A 21,593-nucleotide genomic window follows, 5' to 3' on the forward strand; every position below is an offset into this window, starting at 1 on the left:
ACACTATTTTGAATGTGTCCCAGAGATTCTGGTTTTTGTGTCTTTGTTCTCGTTGGTTTCAAAGAACATCTTTATGTCTGCCTTCATTTCAGTATGTACCCAGTAGTCATTCAGGAACAGGTTGTTCAGTTTCCATGTAGTTGAGCGGTTTTGAGTGAGTTTCTTAATCCTGAGTTCTAGTTTGATTGCACTGTGGTCTGAGAGACAGTTTGTTATAATTTCTGTTCTTTTACATTTGCTGAGGAGTGCTTTACTTCTAATTATGTGGCCAGTTTTGGAATAAGTGCGGTGTGGTGCTGAAAAGAATGTATATTCTCCTGATTTGGGGTGGAGAGTTCTGTAGATGTCTGTTAGGTCCGCTTGGTGCAGAGCTGAGTGCAATTCCTGGATATTCTTTTTAATTTTCTGTCTCATTGATCTGTCTAATGTTGACAGTGGGGTGTTAAAGTCTCCCATTATTATTGTGTGGGAGTCTAAGTCTCTTTGTAGGTCTCTAAGGACTTGCTTTATGAATCTCAGTGCTCCTGTATTGGGTGCATATATATTTAGTATAGTTAGCTCTTCTTGTTGAATGGATCCCTTTACCATTATGTAATGGCCTTCTTTGTCTCTTTTGATCTTTGTTGGTTTAAAGTCTGTTTTATCAGAGACTAGGATTGCAACACCTGCCTTTTTTTTCCATTTGCTTGGTAGATCTTCCTCCATCCCTTTATTTTGAGCCTATGTGTCTCTGCACATGAATGGGTTTCCTGAATACAGCCCACTGATGGGTCTTGACTCTTTATGCAATTTGCCAGTCTGTGTCTTTTAATTGGAGCATTTAGCCCATTTACATTTAAGGTTAATATTGTTATGTGTGAATTTGATCCTGTCATTATGATGTTATCTGGTTATTTTGCTCATTAGTTGATGCAGTTTATTCCTAGCCTCTATGGTCTTTGCAATTTGGCATGTTTTTGCAGTGGCTGGTACCGGTTGTTCCTTTCCATGTTTAGTGCTTCCTTCAGGAGCTCTTTTAGGGCAGGCCTGGTGGTGACAAAATCTCTCAGCATTTGCTTGTCTGTAAAGTAGTTTATTTCTCCTTCACTTATGAAGATTAGTTTGGCTGGATATGAAATTCTGGGTTGAAAATTCTTTTCTTTAAGAATGTTGAATATTGGCCCCCACTCTCTTCTGGCTTGTAGAGTTTCTGCTGAGAGATCAGCTGTTAGTCTGATGGGCTTCCCTTTGTGGGTAACCCGACCTTTCTCTCTGGCTGCCCTTAACATTTTTTCCTTCATTTCAACTTTGGTGAATCTGACAATTATGTGTCTTGGAGTTGCTCTTCTCGAGGAGTATCTTTGTGGCACTCTCTGTATTTCCTGAATTTGAATGTTGGCCCGCCTTGCTAGATTCGGGAAGGTCTCCTGGATAATATCCTGCAGAGTGTTTTCCAACTTGGTTCCATTCTCCCCATCACTTTCAGGTACACCAATCAGATGTAGATTTGGTCTTTTCACATAGTCCCATATTTCTTGGAGGCTTTCTTCATTTTTTATTCTTTTTTCTCTAAACTTCTCTTCTCGCTTCATTTCATTCATTTGATCTTCAATCATTGATACCCTTTCTTCCAGTTGATTGAATCGGCTACTGAGGCTTGTGCATTCATCACGTAGTTCTCGTGTCTTGGTTTTCAGCTCCATCAGGTCCTTTAAGAACTTCTCTGCATTGGTTATTCTAGTTAGCCATTCATCTAATTTTTTTTCAAGATTTTTAACTTCTTTGCCATGGGTTCAAACTTCCTCCTTTAGCTCAGAGTAGTTTGATCGTCTGAAGCCTTCCTCTCTTAACTCGTCAAAGTCATTCTCCATCCAGTTTTGTTCCATTGCTGGTGAGGAGCTGCATTCCTTTGGAGGAGGAGAGGCACTCTGATTTCTAGAGTTTCCAGTTTTTCTGCTCTGTTTTTTCCCCATCTTTGTCGTTTTATCTACCTTTGGTCTTTGATGATGGTGACATACAGATGGGGTTTTGGTGTGGATATCTTTTCTGTTTGTTAGTTTTCCTTCTAACAGTCAGGACCCTTAGCTGCAGGTGTGTTGGAGCTTGCTGGAGGTCCACTCCAGATGCTGTTTGCCTGGGTATCAGCAGCAGAGGCTGCAGAACAGTGGATATTGGTGAACAGCAAGTGTTGCTGCCTGATTGTTCCTCTGGAAGTTTTGTCTCAGAGGAGTACCCAGCCGTGTGAGGTGTCAGTCTGCCCCTACTGGGGGGTGCCTCCCAGTTAGGCCACTTGGGGGTCAGGGACCCACTTGAGGAGGCAGTCTGTCCGTTCTCAGATCTCCAGCTGCATGCTGGGAGAACCACTACTCTCTTCAAAGCTGTCAGACAGGGACATTTAAGTCTGCAGAGGATTCTGCTGCCTTTTGTTTGGCAATGCCCTGCCCATAGAGGTGGAGTCTGCAGAGGCAGGCAAGCCTCCTTGAGCTGCGGTGGGCTCCACCCAGTTCGAGCTTCCCAGCAGCTTTGTTTACCTACTCAAGCCTGGGCAATGGTGGGCACCCCTCCCCCAGCCTCGCAGCCACCTTGCAGTTTGATCTCAGACTGCTGTGCTAGCAGTGAGCAAGGCTCTGTGGGCATACAACCCTCCGAGCCAGGCACAGGGTATAATTTCCTCGTGTTCCGTTTGCTAAGACTGTTGGAAAAGCACAGTGTTACAGTGGGAGTGACCTGATTTTCCAGGTGCCATCTGTCACCCCTTTCTTTGACTAGGAAAGGGAATTCCGTGACCTCTTGCACTTTCTTAGTGAGGCAATGCCTTGCCCTGCTTTGGGTCACGCTTGGTGCGCTGCACCCACTGTCCTGCACCCACTTTCCAACACTCCCCAGTGAGATGAACCCGGTACCTCAGTTGGAAATGCAGAAATCACCCATCTTCTGCATCGCTCATGCTGGGAGCTGTAGACTGGAGCTATTCCTATTTGGCCATCTTGGCTCCAGTCCAAGTATCTGAATTCTTGATAAGAATTTGGGAGTGACTTGGAAATTTACACATGCCAATGATAACAACAGGTAGAGGGTGATATATCCATGTAGTGTTAACATCAAAGGGAGAAAGAATTGTGCATATGATAATGGCCTGAAACAGGCAGTTAACAATGAGGAAAATACCCAAGCTATTCCCCAGCCAAATGGCACATGAGGTATCAGAATATGAGTATCCTTCACTCAGAAGAATTTCAGTGAAAACAAGGAAATAGTTTTCTGAAGGTTGAAGATGTAGGGAGTTTTACATATGATGACACAGGGGTTCCAGAGGGCTCAGTAGAAAGCACTGAAAAGGATTAGAGAGAGAGAGAGAGAGAGAGAGAGAAAGAAAGAGAGGGAGAGAGCACACTTATACTATAGCAATGCCTGAAGGTTGGTACCTTCAGAGTCAAAGATGGAAATAATTGGTCTTGAGATTGCAAAAAGCTCCAGGTACGACATACGTCTGGGGCCTGCACAGGACAGTGTATCAAGTGATCAAACGGTGTCCGAAATCTGAGGATGCCAGCAACCTGGGGTTGCTCTGCTTGTGGTCAAGGAATTGTCTGCAAAAGAGCCACTGACTTTCTCCAAGGCCAGTGCTGGGAGTAAGGAAATATTATCAGTCTGCTTTAACCCAGAGAAAAATGCTCTTTGATTCCATATCTGTTCTTTTAAAAAAATTTGTTTTGAAGTAGCTTAATTTTTTTCTGATTATAAAAGAAATATGATTCATTGCAAAAATAAGGTAATACAGAAAAGAATAAAGATTGTTTATAATTCCCAGATGGAGATGACATAATCATTGCTAACGTTTCCGTATCTGTCATTAATAGAATTCCCTGGCATTTATCAGTTAGGACTCTAGAACACTCCTTGTCAATCAACGTTTCCTCTCTCTCCCGCACCCAACCTCTCTCTCATGCTCCATGTTGGGTGCTGCTGCCTTTCTAGCTTTATCTCTGTTCTCTCTAAATCCAGAGCTCTGTCATCTCTGGAGTGGATATCACTGCACATTGGGCTTATTTAGTTATTCATTAAACATTGAACAGTTGTTGCTATTGTAGCTGCAGAGTTGCTATATCTGTGGCGATGGTGCTTGGGATGCTTCTTTTGATTCTCCCAGAAATCAGAGACCATGTTGCTAGGGCAAGTCAGGAAACCACTTAGATTTTCCTATTCACCTCTGTCTCAGAAGAGGAAATGCCAGCTGGGGGGTAGGGCTAGCCCAGCCTCTACAACAGACCCCCTGCTGCCAGTCACTCACTATTTACCACTGAGGTACTCAGCTGCAAGAGCCAGTCTCTTGACTCAGGCACAATATGGCAGGCCAGAGTGGTGGAATGGGCCTCTGTCAAATAAACATTCATTGTCCTATCACATTGAGAAATCCTGAATAAGGGTTTCAGCTCCCTGAAAATAGCTCATACGTACCTCTGGTTTTCTCATTTTGCTTCGATTTCCAGAAAAGGCAAGTAAAACAGGCCTACTAATAACACTGCTTTCACCTTTTTGCACTTGATAAGCTTGATCTTTATTTTACCACATAAGTCAGAACTACTATATACCACAACCCTGCTAATTTGCTCTTTTCCTCCTTCCTCCCACCTATCTCCTGCCACTTCCCCAGAAGCATAAAGCTTTCAACATCCTGCTGTCCATTAGCATAAATAAACTAATGCTTTTAAAATAAAAATAGTTTTAATGCTATATTTGTTAAAGACTGCATTACCATAAGAAGATAAAAATATTCTTGAGTAACAGGTAGATCACATACTTTAGAGACAATAACATACTTTTATTGTGGTTCTCTGGAAAGTTGATTATTTTAGCCATAGATTAAAACCTTAGGTCTCAGCACAAGTTATATTTCCATTCATTGCAGAAACTGTTAAACCTTGCAGTTTCTCAGGGCATCTACCTTCATGTTTTAATTTATTTTTCTGTTGCCAGTGTGTTATAAGCATATCTATGAAACAAAAAAGATGAAGTGCCCTTTAAATTCAATTTTGTAATATGAACCAATGGATATGGTTATGGCTTTTCCCCTCATTTTTACATATCTGTTGTTAATTTAAATTTTATGTAACATTTATACAATAGATTAAAAAATACTGGGCTAAGAAAAAACAGAAGTGGCAAGAAATGGAAATGAGAGATCTTCAGCGTCTAGAAGAACTGAAGAAATTAATGGCTGAACAGTCACTAAAAGATAGAGAAAGGTAAAAGAAAATTTAAAATTTTGTGGTAATGGAGGTGGTGAATGGAGTCTTTTGTAATGTGTTAGAATAAATAATATCAGAGGGAGCATTTTTCTATACTTAATGTATCCTTTCAATATTTATATTCACAAATGAATATAATGATATCTATAATGCATTTTAAATTCTCATATTCATACATGAACCTCTGGATTTTCATTTTGTTCCTTAGATAGGTTCCTAGTTAAAACCCTCACAGAGGATTTGATAGTATTTGATTACCCACTGTGTGCATAAAATGATACTGGCTGCTGCTGTAACTATCTCTTGACCCAGAAGGAGGAAACCATTATTCAAAAAAGAAGGAAGACCCATTTACTGTGACGGAGGCTGGGAAAGACGGTACACAATTATACAGTGCTGTGTGGTGTTTATTATAACATACTTAGGGCATGCCCAATACATGAAAAAAATCTGGAATTTCCTAGAAATTTGTAATTTTAGGTCTGGAAAGGACATTTGAGATCAAGTAGCCTAGTATCCTCCTTTTACACGAGTACAATAAGAGATTTAAGTTATTTTTTCCAAAGTTGCTCTATCAGTTAGGGTCAATTAGGAGACAAAAAACATATAGTAATTTGAACAAGGAAAGTTTAATAGAAAAAATGATAAACTCTAACAGGAAATCCTTTCTATATAAAGAGATAAATAGCATGCTAAAGAATACCCTAGGGCTGAAGGAGGGTTCCCTTGGAAGAAACACATTTGGAACTGAGGTGCCGTCTCCATTTTTGGGATTCACACCTTACTGTAGAAGCTATGGTTATGACCCTCTGAATGGTGGAGAAGTTCTTGGGTGGGTCAAGACAGAGCTAGTTCAATAGTCACTAGGCAAACAGGGAACACCCAACTTGTGTGCAGGCAGGCCAAAGCTGGAAGCCAATTATTGAGATGCTTGCAAGGCTCAATGGAAATCTGACCATGGAAGTACCTTTGAAATTTGGTGGGACTGACCATGGGTGTGCCATTGGATCTCCATGGACACAGCAACACTTGTGCCCCTACATGTGCTGCTGGCAGCTGTACAGTAGGAACAAGAAGGCACAAACACACAAACCAGGAAGGAAATCCTCTTCCTCTGCAGTGTCCTTCAAGCAGCCTTTTCTGAGACTGCTTAATATTTTGCCAGTTGTAGGGATAGATAGAGGGTCCACCTCCATTTTCAGAGAGCAGACAATGAAAGGTGGACTTAGAGCTGTGAGACATTACATTATAACTGGCATAGTTATCTAATTTAGCTAGCTCCTTAGTGATTTTCACAAAAGATAAAGAAGAGAGAGCTCTCATTTCATAACATAAATCACAGTAAATTTCCTTTAAATAGTAAGTTTCCCTGATACATTTACCTAAGTTAGTCACTGTAAAAAAATTTCCTGGAACTCTATACTTTCTGCTTAATTTCACTCTGAACCTAAAATCGCTATAATAAATAAAACCTATTTTGAAAATTGCCCCTCAGACTTACATATAACTTTGGAAGACATAACCACTTGATACAATGAGGTTCACTTGTATCTAGGAAGCTTACTTTGTGACCCATGTGACTGTTATCTCAAACTCTAATCACTGAAGTTGTAAATTGAATCTGGAGTTTCAAATAGATGCTAAGCATTCCTAAGGATTTTCTGGACGAAATGCACATTATTTCCCAGGTAGCTCAGGATTTTAGAGTTTAGTATAATCTGTTACTGAGAGAATGAGAATATAGCAAAGCCAGAGCTCGTGGTTAGAAGGTGAAGCCATCAATGAGAACCCAGATTAACCAACACAAACCAAGATCTAAGTGGATACAGGCCATGGGTCAGAAACAAGGAGGAGGATAAGAATTCCCAAACACTAAATACGAAAGGGCAAGGCAACGGCAGGTTGATCAGTCTAAAGCTATCCTAGCAAAACAAAAGAGAGCCACAGAAATTAAAAGGAATGTGGAAAACAGAACAGATACGTAGTTCCAGCATTAGGAGACAGGCTTCCACTAAAATTACCCCTCATAGTCAGGGAGCTTCTTTGATTACAGAGTCATTTCAGTCTTTTGCTTCCTGTCCCAATAATTATCAAGATTAGCTGATTCAGAACTTCAGTTGAAAAAGAAGACAAGGAAAATCAGATTAATCTGCATTACATAACAGAAAAAAAAAAAAAAGCGTATTATAAGATACTAAAAAGAGTACTAAAGACTAGGAGCCAGGAGACCAAGGTTTTAGTCTTGACTCTTCTTTGAATTGTATCACCTTGGGAAAGTCTGTCATTTCACCTCCACAGGCTCTGTTTTGTCTTCTGTAAAATTGAACTGGATAACTTCTGAGGACAGAGTTGATGAACTATTAAGGGCCTATGATCTGTTTGTTCAACTCTTATGTTCAAATGCTGTAGATTCAGATAATTATGAGTCCAATGCTTGTTTGCCAATGGAAAATCAGTGAAAAAGGCCTTTAAAATATCAGGATATTTAAGACATATAATCCTCAGAAAAATTTTTATAATATTATAGGAGTATATTCCTCATTTTGTGACTTAGGGAGATAGAGTTCAACATACAAAATTGCTGATAGTTTTTGCTTTTGATAGTAACCAGAAGTTGTCTTCTTTCATAACTACATAGCACTAAGAAATTTGGTTGATTGGTTAAAACATTTTTCTGTACTACTGAAATACAATTCATGAACCTTATGTTTGATATTTTAACTACGGACACTTTTTTTCCATATCAGAATAAGGTGGCTTGAAGCAGTTTCCAGATCTGTGTTCAGAACACACACGCATATCCTTGAGGGTTTGAAAACTTCTGTCATTTACTTCCCTTTTCTGTTTTTAAATTCTAAGATTATATTTCTTAAAAACAATATTCGACCGGGTGCGGTGGCTCACGCCTGTAATCCCAGCACTTTGGGAGGCCAAGGCAGGTGGATCACAAGGTCAGGAGATCGAGACCATCCTGGTTAACACAGTGAAACCCCGTCTCTACTAAAAAAATACAAAAAATTAGCCAGGCATGGTGGCGGGCGCCTGTAGACCCAGCTACTTGGGAGGCTGAGGCAGGAGAATGGCGTGAACCCAGGAGGCTGAGCTTGCAGTGAGCCGAGATCATGCTACTGTGCTCCAGCCTGGGCAACAGAGTGAGACTCCATCTCAAAAAAAAAAAAAAATATATATATATATATATATATATTCATAAATAAAATGATAGGTTGAACCACATAAAATTCCATTTTTGTAGGTCAAAACGGTTGAGTACTGGCAATTTCATGTGGTTCAACATTAAAAAAAGACATAGAAATTGTTTTATGTATTAATTACGTTTACCTTCTCAATCTGTTAGAATATGTGTTTTGCCCTCTTCATTTTATCAAAATTGTTTTTGCCCAAGTTTCCACTAACCTCCTAATACCCTGTTTTTATTTCTCAACATGCCATTGAGATTAAGAGGGAAGGCTCTAGAATCGGTTGACATTAGAATCCTGGCTCTATCATTTTATAGCTGTGTGACCTTTAGTTGAGTTATTTAACTTCCCTGTGCTTCAGTTTCCTCATCTGTACACTGAGGATATAAACAGTATCTACTTCTTAAGATTGTTGCAAGGATCAAATGATACATTGAATGTAACACATTCACTGCCTGGAACACAGTTAAGTATTCATTAAATATAAGCGATTCCTATCAATTGACTTTTACATCATGAAATACTAATGTATTTTTTCTCAAAATGTTAAAGCAAGAAGGCCACACTTCAAGCCAGAAAGAGAGCCCTTACCAGAACCTAACCATGCTGGCACCTAGATCTTGGGCTTCTAGCCTCCAGAATAGTGAGAAAATAAATTTCTGTTGTTCAAGTCACCCAGTCTATGATATTTTGTCATGATGGCCCAAGCTAACTAATACAATGGTATTATATTATTAAATGTATTATGCTTTTTTAGCCAGGCATGGTGGCATGCACCTGTAATCCCAGCTACTCAGGAGGCTGAGGCAGGAGAACTGCTTGAACCCGGGAGGTGGAGGTTGCAGACTCCAGCCTGGGCAACAGAGCAAGACTGTCTCAAAAAAAAAAAAATTATTATGCTTTTTGTTGCTGTTCTTAAAGATTTTATACAGTATGTATATAGAGATACATTTTAAATAAATGTTTAAAAAAATTTAAATAAAACATGTAAAACTGAGGACATTATTATAAAAATTAAAGTTAAAGCAAAAGTGCCCTTAACCACTACCCTCATGTAGTCTCTTCTCTAAAACCCATTGCTTTTATCATTTTTAAATGCATAGACATACATGCTACCTATTTTATATGTACCTATATAAAATCAAGTTTAAGAACAGCAACAAAAATCACAACACATTTAACAATATAATATCACTGTATTAGTTAGCTTGGGCTATCATGACAAAATATCATAGACTGGGTGACTTGAACAACAGAAATTTATTTTCTCACTATTCTGGAGGCTAGAAGCCCAAGATCAATGTGCCAGCATGGTCAGGTTCTGGTGAGGGGTCTCTTCCTGGCTTGCAGAGTGGGGCCTTCTTGCTGTGACTTCACATGGTGAAGAGAGTCAGCAAGTACTTGAGTGTCTCTTCTTACAAGGGCATGACTCCCACCTGAGGGCTACATATCCAAATACCATCACATTGAGGGTTAGGCCCTCAACATATGAATTTTGAGCAGACATATTCAGTCTATAGCAACCATTGGTGTAAAAAAAGCATTTATGTATGTACAAATCGACTATTTACTACTAACTTCTATTTGTAGGTTGCTGCTGGCATGTAAGTCCTTTGTGCTAGTTAGAAAAAGGTGCAGCACACCAACGTGGCACATGTATACATATGTAACAAACCTGCACATTGTGCACATGTACCCTAGAACTTTATAATTAAAAAAAAAAAGAAAAAAAAAGAAAAAGGTGCCTCCTTTTTGTGGCACGTGCATATTGCTCCTACTACAAGTGGACAAATTAGGAAAAGACTCCCTTCTGAACTGTGGCATACAGCTTGACAAGCAGAGGCAAAGCTGGATGTCATACTTCATTTGTATCTCTGGGTCATGGATCATTTTTGTAGAGCACAAACTTCAAAATGATACATGGTATCTGCAAATAAACCTACCTAATTCTTTTAAAATAGTATATATTATTCATATTTCTTCTAAAATTTAGTTCTGTAGCCATCTGGAACTTATTTTAATGAGTGATATGAGCTAAATTGTTCTAAAGTGATAGCCAGCTATCTCAACACCAATTATTTAATGATTCATCTTTACCCACTGATTTAAAATGCCACCTTTGTTATATATTACATTTCTAATTATACTTTTATATCCATATGGACTCTTGTTTGATTAAAAACTGATATATGTTTATAGTTCTACACTGATAGCGTGCTGTTTTAATTATTCTGTTTTGCTATCTAGTAGAACAAGTGTTCACTCATTGTTCTTTTCAAAAATATCTTAGCTATTCTTATGTCAAATTTCACTTAGAAATGTTTTTTTTTTGTATTGAAATTTTATTAAGGAGAACTGACACATATACCAAATTTAATCTCCAGCCTGGGGACATGCTTCCAAATAGCTCTACAGCTCTAGACTTCTGCTAGATCCTTTAGAAAAGTTCATCTTTTTTTTTCTGGCAAGGACAGAAATTATTTTTGAAATAGGCAGAAATTGGTGACCAAGAAGCCAATTATAAGTTTCCTTCAGTAAGCTCTGTGAGAAAAAGTATCTGAACTAAGGAAGTGACAGCGGGAAGCAGAAGTGCTACAAAAGCTGACAGATGTGTGTGAAGTATTTGCATGGGTTAGAGTTGATGACTCAAGTCATCAGGGATGGAGGCTGAAGGAAGACAAAGAATGAAACATGACCCTGAATATTATTGTGCTTTTTCTGGCCTATTGGGTTGAAAGCTTTAGTTATTTTGTTTTCAATGTATTTTATTTCCTAATCAATTCACTCGGCTATAGTTTTTATTTTCCTGTTTATTTTTGGCCATATTCTACAAGGTTTGAAATATTGTGTTTTTATTACCTAATTTCTAGTAGTTTTCATTTTTTATGTCGCAACAATAAATTGGTGGATATTGGGGGTGCTTGCCACAGGTAAGTTTCAGTTTCATTGATTGTCTTGTGATGGTCTTCAAATTGGTGAGCAAACTGGATAGCGAAATGTATAAAAGTTAAAATACTAATCAAAATATGAGTATTAAGTGAAAGATACCTTTAGTTTTCTTGGGTAACAAATGACAGTCTTCAAAATAGATATAAGAATGTATCTTTGTCTTTTTTTTTTTTTTTTACCACAATGTTTATTCTTTGTGTTATTTAGTTTCTGTAACTCTATGCTCCAAGTTCCTTTCTAGCCATCCCAAAACGTTGCCACTTAGCCCTCATGGTAATTTTTACCCAAAGTCTTGTCCCCCTCCCCCCACCCCACCACTGCTGAAAGCTAAACTGTCTCTCTTTCGCATGCAGTGGTTGTTCTTTCTTTTCAGCAGGGCACTGACTGCACTTCCTAACTAACCCTGTTGGGACCAATACTGGTGCCCTGGTCACTGCAGTGTAGAGTTCTCTACAGCTGCAGTGATTCTTTGATGTATATGTTTATTTTGTTTTCAGGTGATTTTAAACACCCTGTTCCCAGAAACTTACTTTACTGAGTATTCTTTATGTTGGGTAGTGAAAGATTCTACATACAGGGAGGAGTAGAAAGCTAGGATATGTAATGGTCATATCTCATTTGTTGTATATCCTTAGCATCACTGCTTTCTGTTATCAGTAACTGTTGCAGAGCAAGCAAGCAGAAATTAGACCATTCTTCCAAGCACAGGGGCCTTTCTCCCCTTTGCATTATGACATTCTGAAAATGCATATTATAATGTTCAATCTTTAACTTTTCTGAAGTTCAACTCTCTTGTAGTTAACATAACAATCTTATTCCTCTGTATTTGCCAATTATTGCTTTAATACGGATAATTATAATTGTGGCCTTTCAGCTACTTATCTCCATTGCTGTTTCTTGTAATTTAATAAATAGCTTGCTTTTCTCATTTTACCTCCTTTGTGCTAATTTTAATGTTTTAAAAATGTTTTAACAATATTCTCCAGAAGATAATTTTAAAGATCTCTAAAAGCAGATTTACTTAGCTAAGGAGTTCCTCTAGATACCATTTTCATGACCAAAAAAACTGAAGTTGGGTACAACCAACAAATGGTTGCTACAGGTTCTAAGAACTTTATCAGTCAGTGCTCATATAATACTAGAGCAGCTGTTATTCCATTCTTTGCTACATTAGAATCACTTGGGGAGGTTTTGAAAGTCCTGATGCCCAGGCCAGATTCCAGACCAACTAAATTCATATCTCTGGGGAAAATTCTGACCCCAAAATTTTTGGGAAATTCTTAGGGGATTCTAAAGTGCAGCAAAATTTAAGAACCATTGTGCTAGAGTTCTTTCTACACTTTCTGAAGTATGGGCCCAAAGTCATCTGCTGGGTTCTTGAGACCATTCCACTTTATGTAGAAATGCCCATAATTTCTCTTTTCCTAGACAGTACCCTCGCTGAGCTCAGAGAGGTCATATAGGTGAAACTGATATTCATGGAACAGTTTATCAATTCTAGAAAACCTCTTCAAGTAAAAATTTTGCATGTTATTTTTCTAACAACCCAGTTATATGTATGTATGTGGGTGTGTGTTTAGTGGAGAAAACGTTGCTTTCCACAGTACACAAAACAAAAACAAAAAACAAAAAAAAGCAGCACTAATTTTAGGTTATTTTTTCCCCAAATAACAGCATTTTCCTGTATTGTAACACAGTAAACATTTGAAGCTTAAGATGTCAATGACCTTTTGGGAAGGAAGAGACTAGAGCCAGCTGACTTTCTGACACTAAATTGGCCTTGCGAATCTAGTGTGTGTTTTGAGGTCCTTGCCAACATCAGGGAATTGACAGTTATTGCATTTTCTAAGTAACAAAGCCAGATGTTTCTCTCTATTTTCCATGTCTTTTCTTAACAATGTGCAAATTTCAACATGTTGTATTGGAAGGCATTAAGGAAATTTAAAGTGGGTTCGCAGTCTAATGTTTGAGATCTTTAAGGAGTATGTTTAGTAAAGTGACTTAATCAGAAACTTTTACAAACATTTGTCATGTTTTTGCTTCTCAGCATGAGATTTCTCAAAATTAATGGGGATGCTCTTGTTCATTAAGTCTCTGTCAACCAAATCCCCATTCCAAGTGGATGTGCCAAATGATATAGTCCAAAGATCACTGTGAACCATTAAACAAATACAGTTCTTAATAGGACTGTCTGTTTTGTATTTTATATGTATATTAGAAATCTTTTGCAAATTAGCAGTAACTTAAAAGATGGAAAGAAACCTCATTGGTGGCCAACAGTAATAATAATGATAATAGTACTTATGACCTGCTCCTCAGTATAACAAAACAAATTGTGGGAGATGTGTGTGTTCATACATTGGGACATGGGTACACAGATTATTTGGATATGATTGTAGTAGTTCTTCAATGGAGCTTAGCTAAGCAATCATGATTGACAGAGAGGATAAGAAATTCATGGACAAAGCAATATGTAGCCATTTTGATGTGAAAATGAACAAGCAAGCTTGTGCCTGTGGGCAAATGGAGCACCAGCTGGGCAGAGATAGCACAGCTGAGGGTCATTCAAGAGGTCTTGGATGATGATTTAGCTCCTGATGACTGTACATCAAGTTGACTGTACATCTATGGTTCCTTCTAAACCACAAGCAATTGAAGCATGTCGTTTGCTGAGTAGTTTAGGCTGCTTTTACTCTGTTGTTTACAGCTTTGATTTTTGATTTTGGAAATCTTGTTCATTTAAAGAGATACTGGATTTTCGTTGTATGCTAAGTTGATCTGTCTGTTGCATTTACTTGTTCAGGTCAAAAAATGGAATGTCAGCAGGTATGTGTCTGGTAGAGGCCAGACAACAATCTGAAATGCTTTAGAATATGTTTTTTAATGTATAAAATGAGCATTATTACATCCCTTTATGCCCACCATTATTTTTGTTTCATATGTATGTGTCAGTGAATTGACCACAGATGCTGTAATTCCAAATAGAACATCTAGGTGCTATGATCTTTTTGAGAATCAATTATCTCACACTCCTCTTCAGTAACAGAGACTTTTATTTTGGTACATAACTAGTGCTACAGATATTTGAAAGTATTTGTTGGAGCATTAGGTTGTTTTCTTTCTTTTTTATTATTATTATTATTATTATTATTATTATTTTTATTATACTTTAGGGTTTTAGGGTACATGTGCACAATGTGCAGGTTTATTACATATGTATCCATGTGCCATGTTGATTTCCTGCACCCATTAACTCGTCATTTAGCATTAGGTGTATCTCCTAATGCTGTCCCTCCCCCCTCCCCCCACCCCACAACAGTCCCCGGAGCGTGATGTTCCCCTTCCTGTGTCCATGAGTTCTCATTGTTCAATTCCCACCTATGAGTGAGAACATGCGGTGTTTGGTTTTTTGTCCTTGCGATAGTTTACTGAGAATGATGTTTTCCAGTTTCATCCATGTCCCTACAAAGGACACGAACTCATCATTTTTTATGGCTGCATAGTATTCCATGGTGTATATGTGCCACATTTTCTTAATCCAGTCTATCGTTGTTGGACATTTGGGTTGGTTCCAACTCTTTGCTATTGTGAATAGTGCCGCAATAAACATACGTGTGTATGTGTCTTTATAGCAGCATGATTTATAGTCCTTTGGGTATATACCCAGTAATGGGATGGCTGGGTCAAATGGTATTTCTAGTTCTAGATCCCTGAGGAATCGCCACACTGACTTCCACAATGGTTGAACTAGTTTACAGTCCCACCAACAGTGTAAAAGTGTTCCTATTTCTCCACATCCTCTCCAGCACCTGTTGTTTCCTGATTTTTTAATGATGGCCATTCTAACTGGTGTGAGATGGTATCTCACTGTGGTTTTGATTTGCATTTCTCTGATGGCCAGTGATGAGGAGCATTTCTTCATGTGTTTTTTGGCTGCATAAATGTCTTCTTTTGAGAAGTGTCTGTTCATGTCCTCTGCCCACTTTTTGATGGGGTTGTTTGTTTTTTTCTTGTAAATTTGTTTGAGTTCATTGTAGATTCTGGATATTAGCCCTTTGTCAGATGAGTAGGTTGCAAAAATTTTCTCCCATTGTGTAGGTTGCCTGTTCACTCTGATGATAGTTTCTTTTGCTGTGCAGAAGCTCTTTAGTTTAATGAGATCCCATTTGTCGATTTTGGCTTTTGTTGCCATTGCTTTTGGTGTTTTAGACATGAAGTCCTTGCCCACGCCTATGTCCTGAATGGTATTGCCTAGGTTTTCTTGTAGGATTTTAATGGTTTTAGGTCTAACATATAAGTCTTTAATCCATCTTGAATTAATTTTTGTATAAGGTGTAAGGAAGGGATCCAGTTGCAGCTTTCTACATATGGCTAGCCAGTTTTCCCAGCACCATTTATTAAATAGGGAATCCTTTCCCCATTTCTTGTTTTTGTCAGGTTTGTCAAAGATCAGATAGTTGTAGCTATGCGGCATCATTTCTGAGGGCTCTGTTCTGTTCCATTGATCTATGTCTCTGTTGTGGTACCAGTACCATGCTGTTTTGGTTACCGTAGCCTTGTAGTATAGCTTAAAGTCAGGTAGCGTGATGCCTCCAGTTTTGTTCTTTTGGCTTAGGATTGACTTGGCAATGTGGGCTCTTTTTTGGTTCCATATGAACTTTAAAGTAGTTTTTTCCAATTCTGTGAAGAAAGTCATTGGTAGCTTGATGGGGATGGCATTGAATCTATAAATTACCTTGGGCAGTATGGCCATTTTCACGATATTGATTCTTCCAACCCATGAGCATGGAATGTTCTTCCATTTGTTTGTATCCTCTTTTATTTCATTGAGCAGTGGTTTGTAGTTCTCCTTGAAGAGGTCCTTCACATCCCTGGTAAGTTGGATTCCTAGGTATTTTATTCTCTTTGAAGCAATTGTGAATGGGAGTTCACTCATGATTTGGCTCTCTGTTTGTCTGTGATTGGTGTACAAGAATGCTTGTGATTTTTGTACATTAATTTTGTATCCTGAGACTTTGCTGAAGTTGCTAATCAGCTTAAGGAGATTTTGGGCTGAGACAATGGGGTTTTCTAGATATACAATCATGTCATCTGCAAACAGGGACAATTTGACTTCCTCTTTTCCTAATCGAATACCCTTTATTTCCTTCTCCTGCCTGATTGCTCTGGCCAGAACTTCCAGCACTATGTTGAATAGTAGCGGTGAGAGAGGGCATCCCTGTCTTGTGCCAGTTTTCAGAGGGAATGCTTCCAGTTTTTGCCCATTCAGTATGATATTGGCTGTGGGTTTGTTGTAGATAGCTCTTATTTTTTTGAGATACATCCCATCAATACCTAATTTATTGAGAGTTTTTAGCATGAAGTGTTGTTGAATTTTGTCAAAGGCCTTTTCTGCATCTATTGAGATAATCATGTGGTTTTTGTCTTTGGTTCTGTTTATATGCTGGATTACATTTATTGATTTGCATATGTTGAACCAGCCTTGCATCCCAGGGATGAAGCCCACTTGATCATGGTGGATAAGCTTTTTGATGTGCTGCTGGATTCGGTTTGCCAGTATTTTATTGAGGATTTTTGCATCAATGTTCATCAAGGATATTGGTCTGAAATTCTCTTTTTTGGTTATGTCTCTGCCAGGTTTTGGTATCAGGACGATGCTGGCTTCGTAAAAAGTGTTAGGGAGGATTCCCTCTTTTTCTATCGATTGGAATAGTTTCAGAAGGAATGGTACCAGTTCCTCCTTGTACCTCTGGTAGAATTCAGCTGTGAATCCATCAGGTCCTGGACTCTTTTTGGTTGGTAAGCTATTGATTATTGCCACAATTTCAGAACCTGTTATTGGTCTATTCAGAGATTCAACTTCTTCCTGGTTTAGTCTTGGGAGGGTGTATTTGTCGAGGAATTTATCCATTTCTTCCAGATTTTCTAGTTCATTTGCATAGAGGTGTTTGTAGTATTCTCTGATGGTAGATTGTATTTCTGTGGGATCGGTGGTGATATCCCCTTTTTCATTTTTTATTGCATCTATTTGATTCTTCTCTCTTTTCTTCTTTATTAGTCTTGCTAGCGGTCCATCAATTTTGTTGATCTTTTCAAAAAACCAGCTCCTAGATTCATTAATTTTTTGAAGGGTTTTTTGTGTCTCTATTTCCTTCAGTTCTGCTCTGATTTTAGTTATTTCTAGCCTTCTGCTAGCTTTTGAATGTGTTTGCTCTTGCTTTTCTAGTTCTTTTAATTGTGATGTTAGGGTGTCAATTTTGGATCTTTCCTGCTTTCTCTTGTGGGCATTTAGTGCTATAAATTTCCCTCTACACACTGCTTTGAACGTGTCCCAGAGATTCTGGTATGTTGTGTCTTTGTTCTCATTGGTTTCAAAGAACATCTTTATTTCTGCCTTCATTTCATTATGCACCCAATAGTCATTCAGGAGCAGGTTGTTCCGTTTCCATGTAGTTGAGCGGTTTTGACTGAGTTTCTTAATCCTGAGTTCTAGTTTGATTGCACTGTGGTCTGAGAGACAGTTTGTTATAATCTCTGTTCTTTTACATTTGCTGAGAAGAGCTTTACTTCCAACTATGTGGTCAATTTTGGAATAGGTGTGGTGTGGTGCTGAAAAAAATGTATATTCTGTTGATTTGGGGTGGAGAGTTCTGTAGATGTCTATTAGGTCCACTTTATGTAGAGCTGAGTTCAATTCCTGGATATCCTTGTTAACTTTCTGTCTCGTTGATCTGTCTAATGCTGACAGTGGGGTGTTAAAATCTCCCATTATTATTGTGTGGGAGTTTAAGTCCCTTTGTAGGTCACTGAGGACTTGCTTTATGAATCTGGGTGCTCCTGTGTTGGGTGCATATATATTTAGGATAGTTAGCTCTTCTTGTTGAATTGATCCCTTTACCATTATGTAATGGCCTTCTTTGTCTCTTTTGATCTTTGTTGGTTTAAGGTCTATTTTATCAGAGACTAGGATTGCAACCCCTGCCTTTTTTAGTTTTCCAGTTGCTTGATAGATCTTCCTCCATCCCTTTATTTTGAGTCTATGTGTGTCTCTGCACGTGAGATGGGTTTCCTGAATACAGCACACTGATGGGTCCTGACTCCTTATCCAGTTTGCCAGTCTGTGTCTTTTGATTGGAGCATTTAGCCCATTTACATTTAACGTGAATATTGTTATGTGTGAATCTGATCCTGTCATTATGATGTTAGTTGGTTATTTTGCTCGTTAGTTGCTATAGTTTCTTCCTAGCCTCGATGGTCTTTACAATTTGGCATGTTTTTGCAGGGGCTGGTACCGGTTGTTCCTTTCCATGTTTAGTGCTTCCTTCAGGAGCTCTTTTAGGGCAGGCCTGGTGGTGACAAAATCACTCAGCGTTTGCTTGTCTGTAAAGTATTTTATTTCTCCTTCACTTATGAAGCTTAGTTTGGCGGGATAGGAAATTCTGGGTTGAGAATTCTTTTCTTTAAGAATGTTGAATATCGGCCCCCACTCTCTTCTGGCTTGTAGAGTTTCTGCTGAGAGATCAGCTGTTAGTCTGATGGGCTTCCCTTTGTGGGTAACCCGACCTTTCTCTCTGGCTGCCCTTAACATTTTTTCCTTCATTTCCACTTTGGTGAATCTGACAATTATGTGTCTTAGAGTTGCCCTTCTCGAGGAGTATCTTTGTGGCGTTCTCTTTATTTCCTGAATCTGAATGCTGGCCTGCCTTGCTAGATTGGGGAAGTTCTCCTGGATAATATCTTGCAGAGTGTTTTCCAACTTGGTTCCATTCTCCCCATCATTTTCAGGTACACCAATCAGACGTAGGTTTGGTCTTTTCACATAGTCCCAAATTTCTTGGAGGCTTTGTTCATTTCTTTTTATTCTTTTTTCTCTAAACTTCCCTTCTCTCTTCATTTCATTCATTTCATCTTCTATCAGCGATACCCTTTCTTCCAGTTGATCGCATCTGCTACTGAGGCTTCTGCATTCTTCGCGTAGTTCTCGAAACTTGGCTTTCAGCTCCATCATCTCCTTTAAGCCCTTCTCTCCATTGGTTATTCTAGTTATCCATTCTTCTAATTTTTTTTCAAAGTTTTTAACTTCTTTGCTATTGTTTTGAATTTCCTCTCGTAGCTCAGAGTAGTTTGATCGTCTGAAGCCTTCTTCTCTCAACTCATCAAAGTCATCCTCCATCCAGCTTTGTTCCGTTGCTGGTGAGGAACTGCGTTCCTTTGGAGGAGGAGAGGTGCTCTGTTTTTTAGAGTTTCCAGTTTTTTTGGTCTGTTTTTTCCCCATCTTTGTGGTTTTGTCTACTTTTTGTCTTCGATGATGGTGATGTACAGATGGGTTTTTGGTGTGGATGTCCTTTCTGTTTGTTAATTTTCCTTCTACCAGACAAGACCCTCAGCTGCAGGTCTGTTGGAGTTTACTAGAGGTCCACTCCAGACCCTGTTTGGCTGGGTGTGAGCACCGGTGGCTGCAGAACAGCGGATTTTCGTGAGACCACAAATTCAGCTGTCTGATAGTTCCTCTGAAAGTTTTGTCTCAGAGGAGTACCCGATTGAATGAGGTGTCAGTCTGTCCCACTGGGGGGGTGCCTCCCAGTTAGGCTGCTCAGGGGTGAGGGACCCACTTTAGGAGGCAGTCTGTCCGTTCTCAGATCTCCAGCTGCGTGCTGGGAGAACCACTACTCTCTTCAAAGCTGTCAGTCAGACAGGGACATTTAAGGCTGTGGAGGTTCTCGCTGAGTTTTTGGTTGTCTGTGCCCTGCCCCCAGAGGTGGAGCCTACAGAGGCAGGCAGGCCTCCTTGAGCTGTGGTGGGCTCCACCCAGTTCGAGCTTCCTGGCTGCTTTGTTTACCTAAGCAAGCCTGGGCAATGGCGGGCGCCCCTCCCCCAGCCTCGTTGCCGCCTTGCAGCGTGATCTCAGACTGCTGTGCTAGCAATCAGCAAGACTCTGTGGGCATAGGACCCTCCGAGCCAGGTGCCGGACACAATCTCCTAGTGTGCCATTTTCCAGGCCCGTTGGAAAAGCGCAGTATTAGGACGGGACTGACCCGATATTCCAGGTGCCGTCTGTTTTCCCTTTCTTTGACTAGGAAAGGGAACTCCCTGACCCCTTGCGCTTCCCGAGTGAGGCAATGCCTCGCCCTGCTTCAGCTCGCGCACAGTGCACTTCACCGACTGTCCTGAACCCACTGTTAGGCACTCCCTAGTGAGATGAAACCGGTACCTCAAGCAGAAATGCAGAAATCACCCGTCTTCTGTGTCGCTGGGGCTGGGAGCTGGAGACCGGAGCTGTTCCTATTCGGCCATCTTGGCTCCACCGTGCCTCCCAGTTAAAATGGCTTATATCCAAAAGACCTCTTTTTTTTTTTTTTATTATTATACTTTAAGTTCTGGGATACATGTGCAGAATGTACAGGTTGGTTACATAGGTATACACGTGCCATGGTGGTTTGCTGCACCCATCAACCCATCATCTACATTAGGTATTTCTCCTAATGCTATCCCTCCCCTAGCCCCCAACCCCGCAGTAGGCCCCAGTGTGTGATGTTCCCCTCCCTGTGTCCATGTGTTCTCATTGTTTCTTTTTCTTTTTTTTTTTTTTTTTTTTTTCTGAGACAGAGTCTTGCTCTGTCACCCAGGCTGGAGTGCAGTGGCACGATCTCAGCTCACTGCAAGCTCCGCCTCCCAGATTATGCCATTCTCCTGTCTCAGCCTCCCGAGTAGCTGGGACTATGGGCGCCTGCCACCATGCCTGGCTAATTTTTTTTTTTTTCTTGTATTTTTAGTAGAGACAGGGTTTCACTGTGTTAGCCAGGATGGTCTCAATCTTCTGACCTCGTGATCTGCCTGCTTGGCCTCCCAAAGTGCTGGGATTACAGGTGTGAGCCACCGCACCCAGCCTTAAGTGAATTTCTTAATCCTGCATTCTAATTTGATTGCACTGTGATCTGAGAGACTGTTACGATTTCTATTCTTTCGCATTTGCTGAGGAGTGTTTTACTTCCAACTCTGTAGTCAATTTTAGAGTGAGTGTGATGTGGTGCTGAGAAGAATGCATATTCTGTTGACTTGGGGTGGAGAGTTCTGTAGATGTCTATTAGGTCTGCTTGATCCAGAGCTGAGTTCAAGTCCTAAATATCCTTGTTAATTTTCTGTCCCATTATTCTGTCTAATATTGACAGTGGGATATTAAAGTCTCCCACTATTATTGTGTGGGAGTCTAAGTCTCTTT

At 39.6% G+C, this 21,593-nt stretch overlaps 1 protein-coding gene across 14 annotated transcripts in view; it reads left to right on the forward strand.

Annotated features, from left to right (window-relative positions):
* Positions 1 to 21,593, forward strand: part of CCDC148 (coiled-coil domain containing 148) — a 315,736-nt gene that overhangs the window by 247,202 nt on the left and 46,941 nt on the right. For all 14 annotated transcript variants that reach the window (XM_063646009.1, XM_055292055.2, XM_063646010.1 and 11 more), the window contains one exon: positions 5,107 to 5,225. In XM_063646009.1, the coding sequence (XP_063502079.1) occupies positions 5,107 to 5,225 (119 nt within the window). The remainder of the gene's footprint in view (positions 1 to 5,106; positions 5,226 to 21,593) is intronic.

The sequence above is a fragment of the Symphalangus syndactylus genome, chromosome 9 (genome assembly GCF_028878055.3).
Source record: "Symphalangus syndactylus isolate Jambi chromosome 9, NHGRI_mSymSyn1-v2.1_pri, whole genome shotgun sequence".
Taxonomy (NCBI): Eukaryota; Metazoa; Chordata; class Mammalia; order Primates; family Hylobatidae; genus Symphalangus; species Symphalangus syndactylus.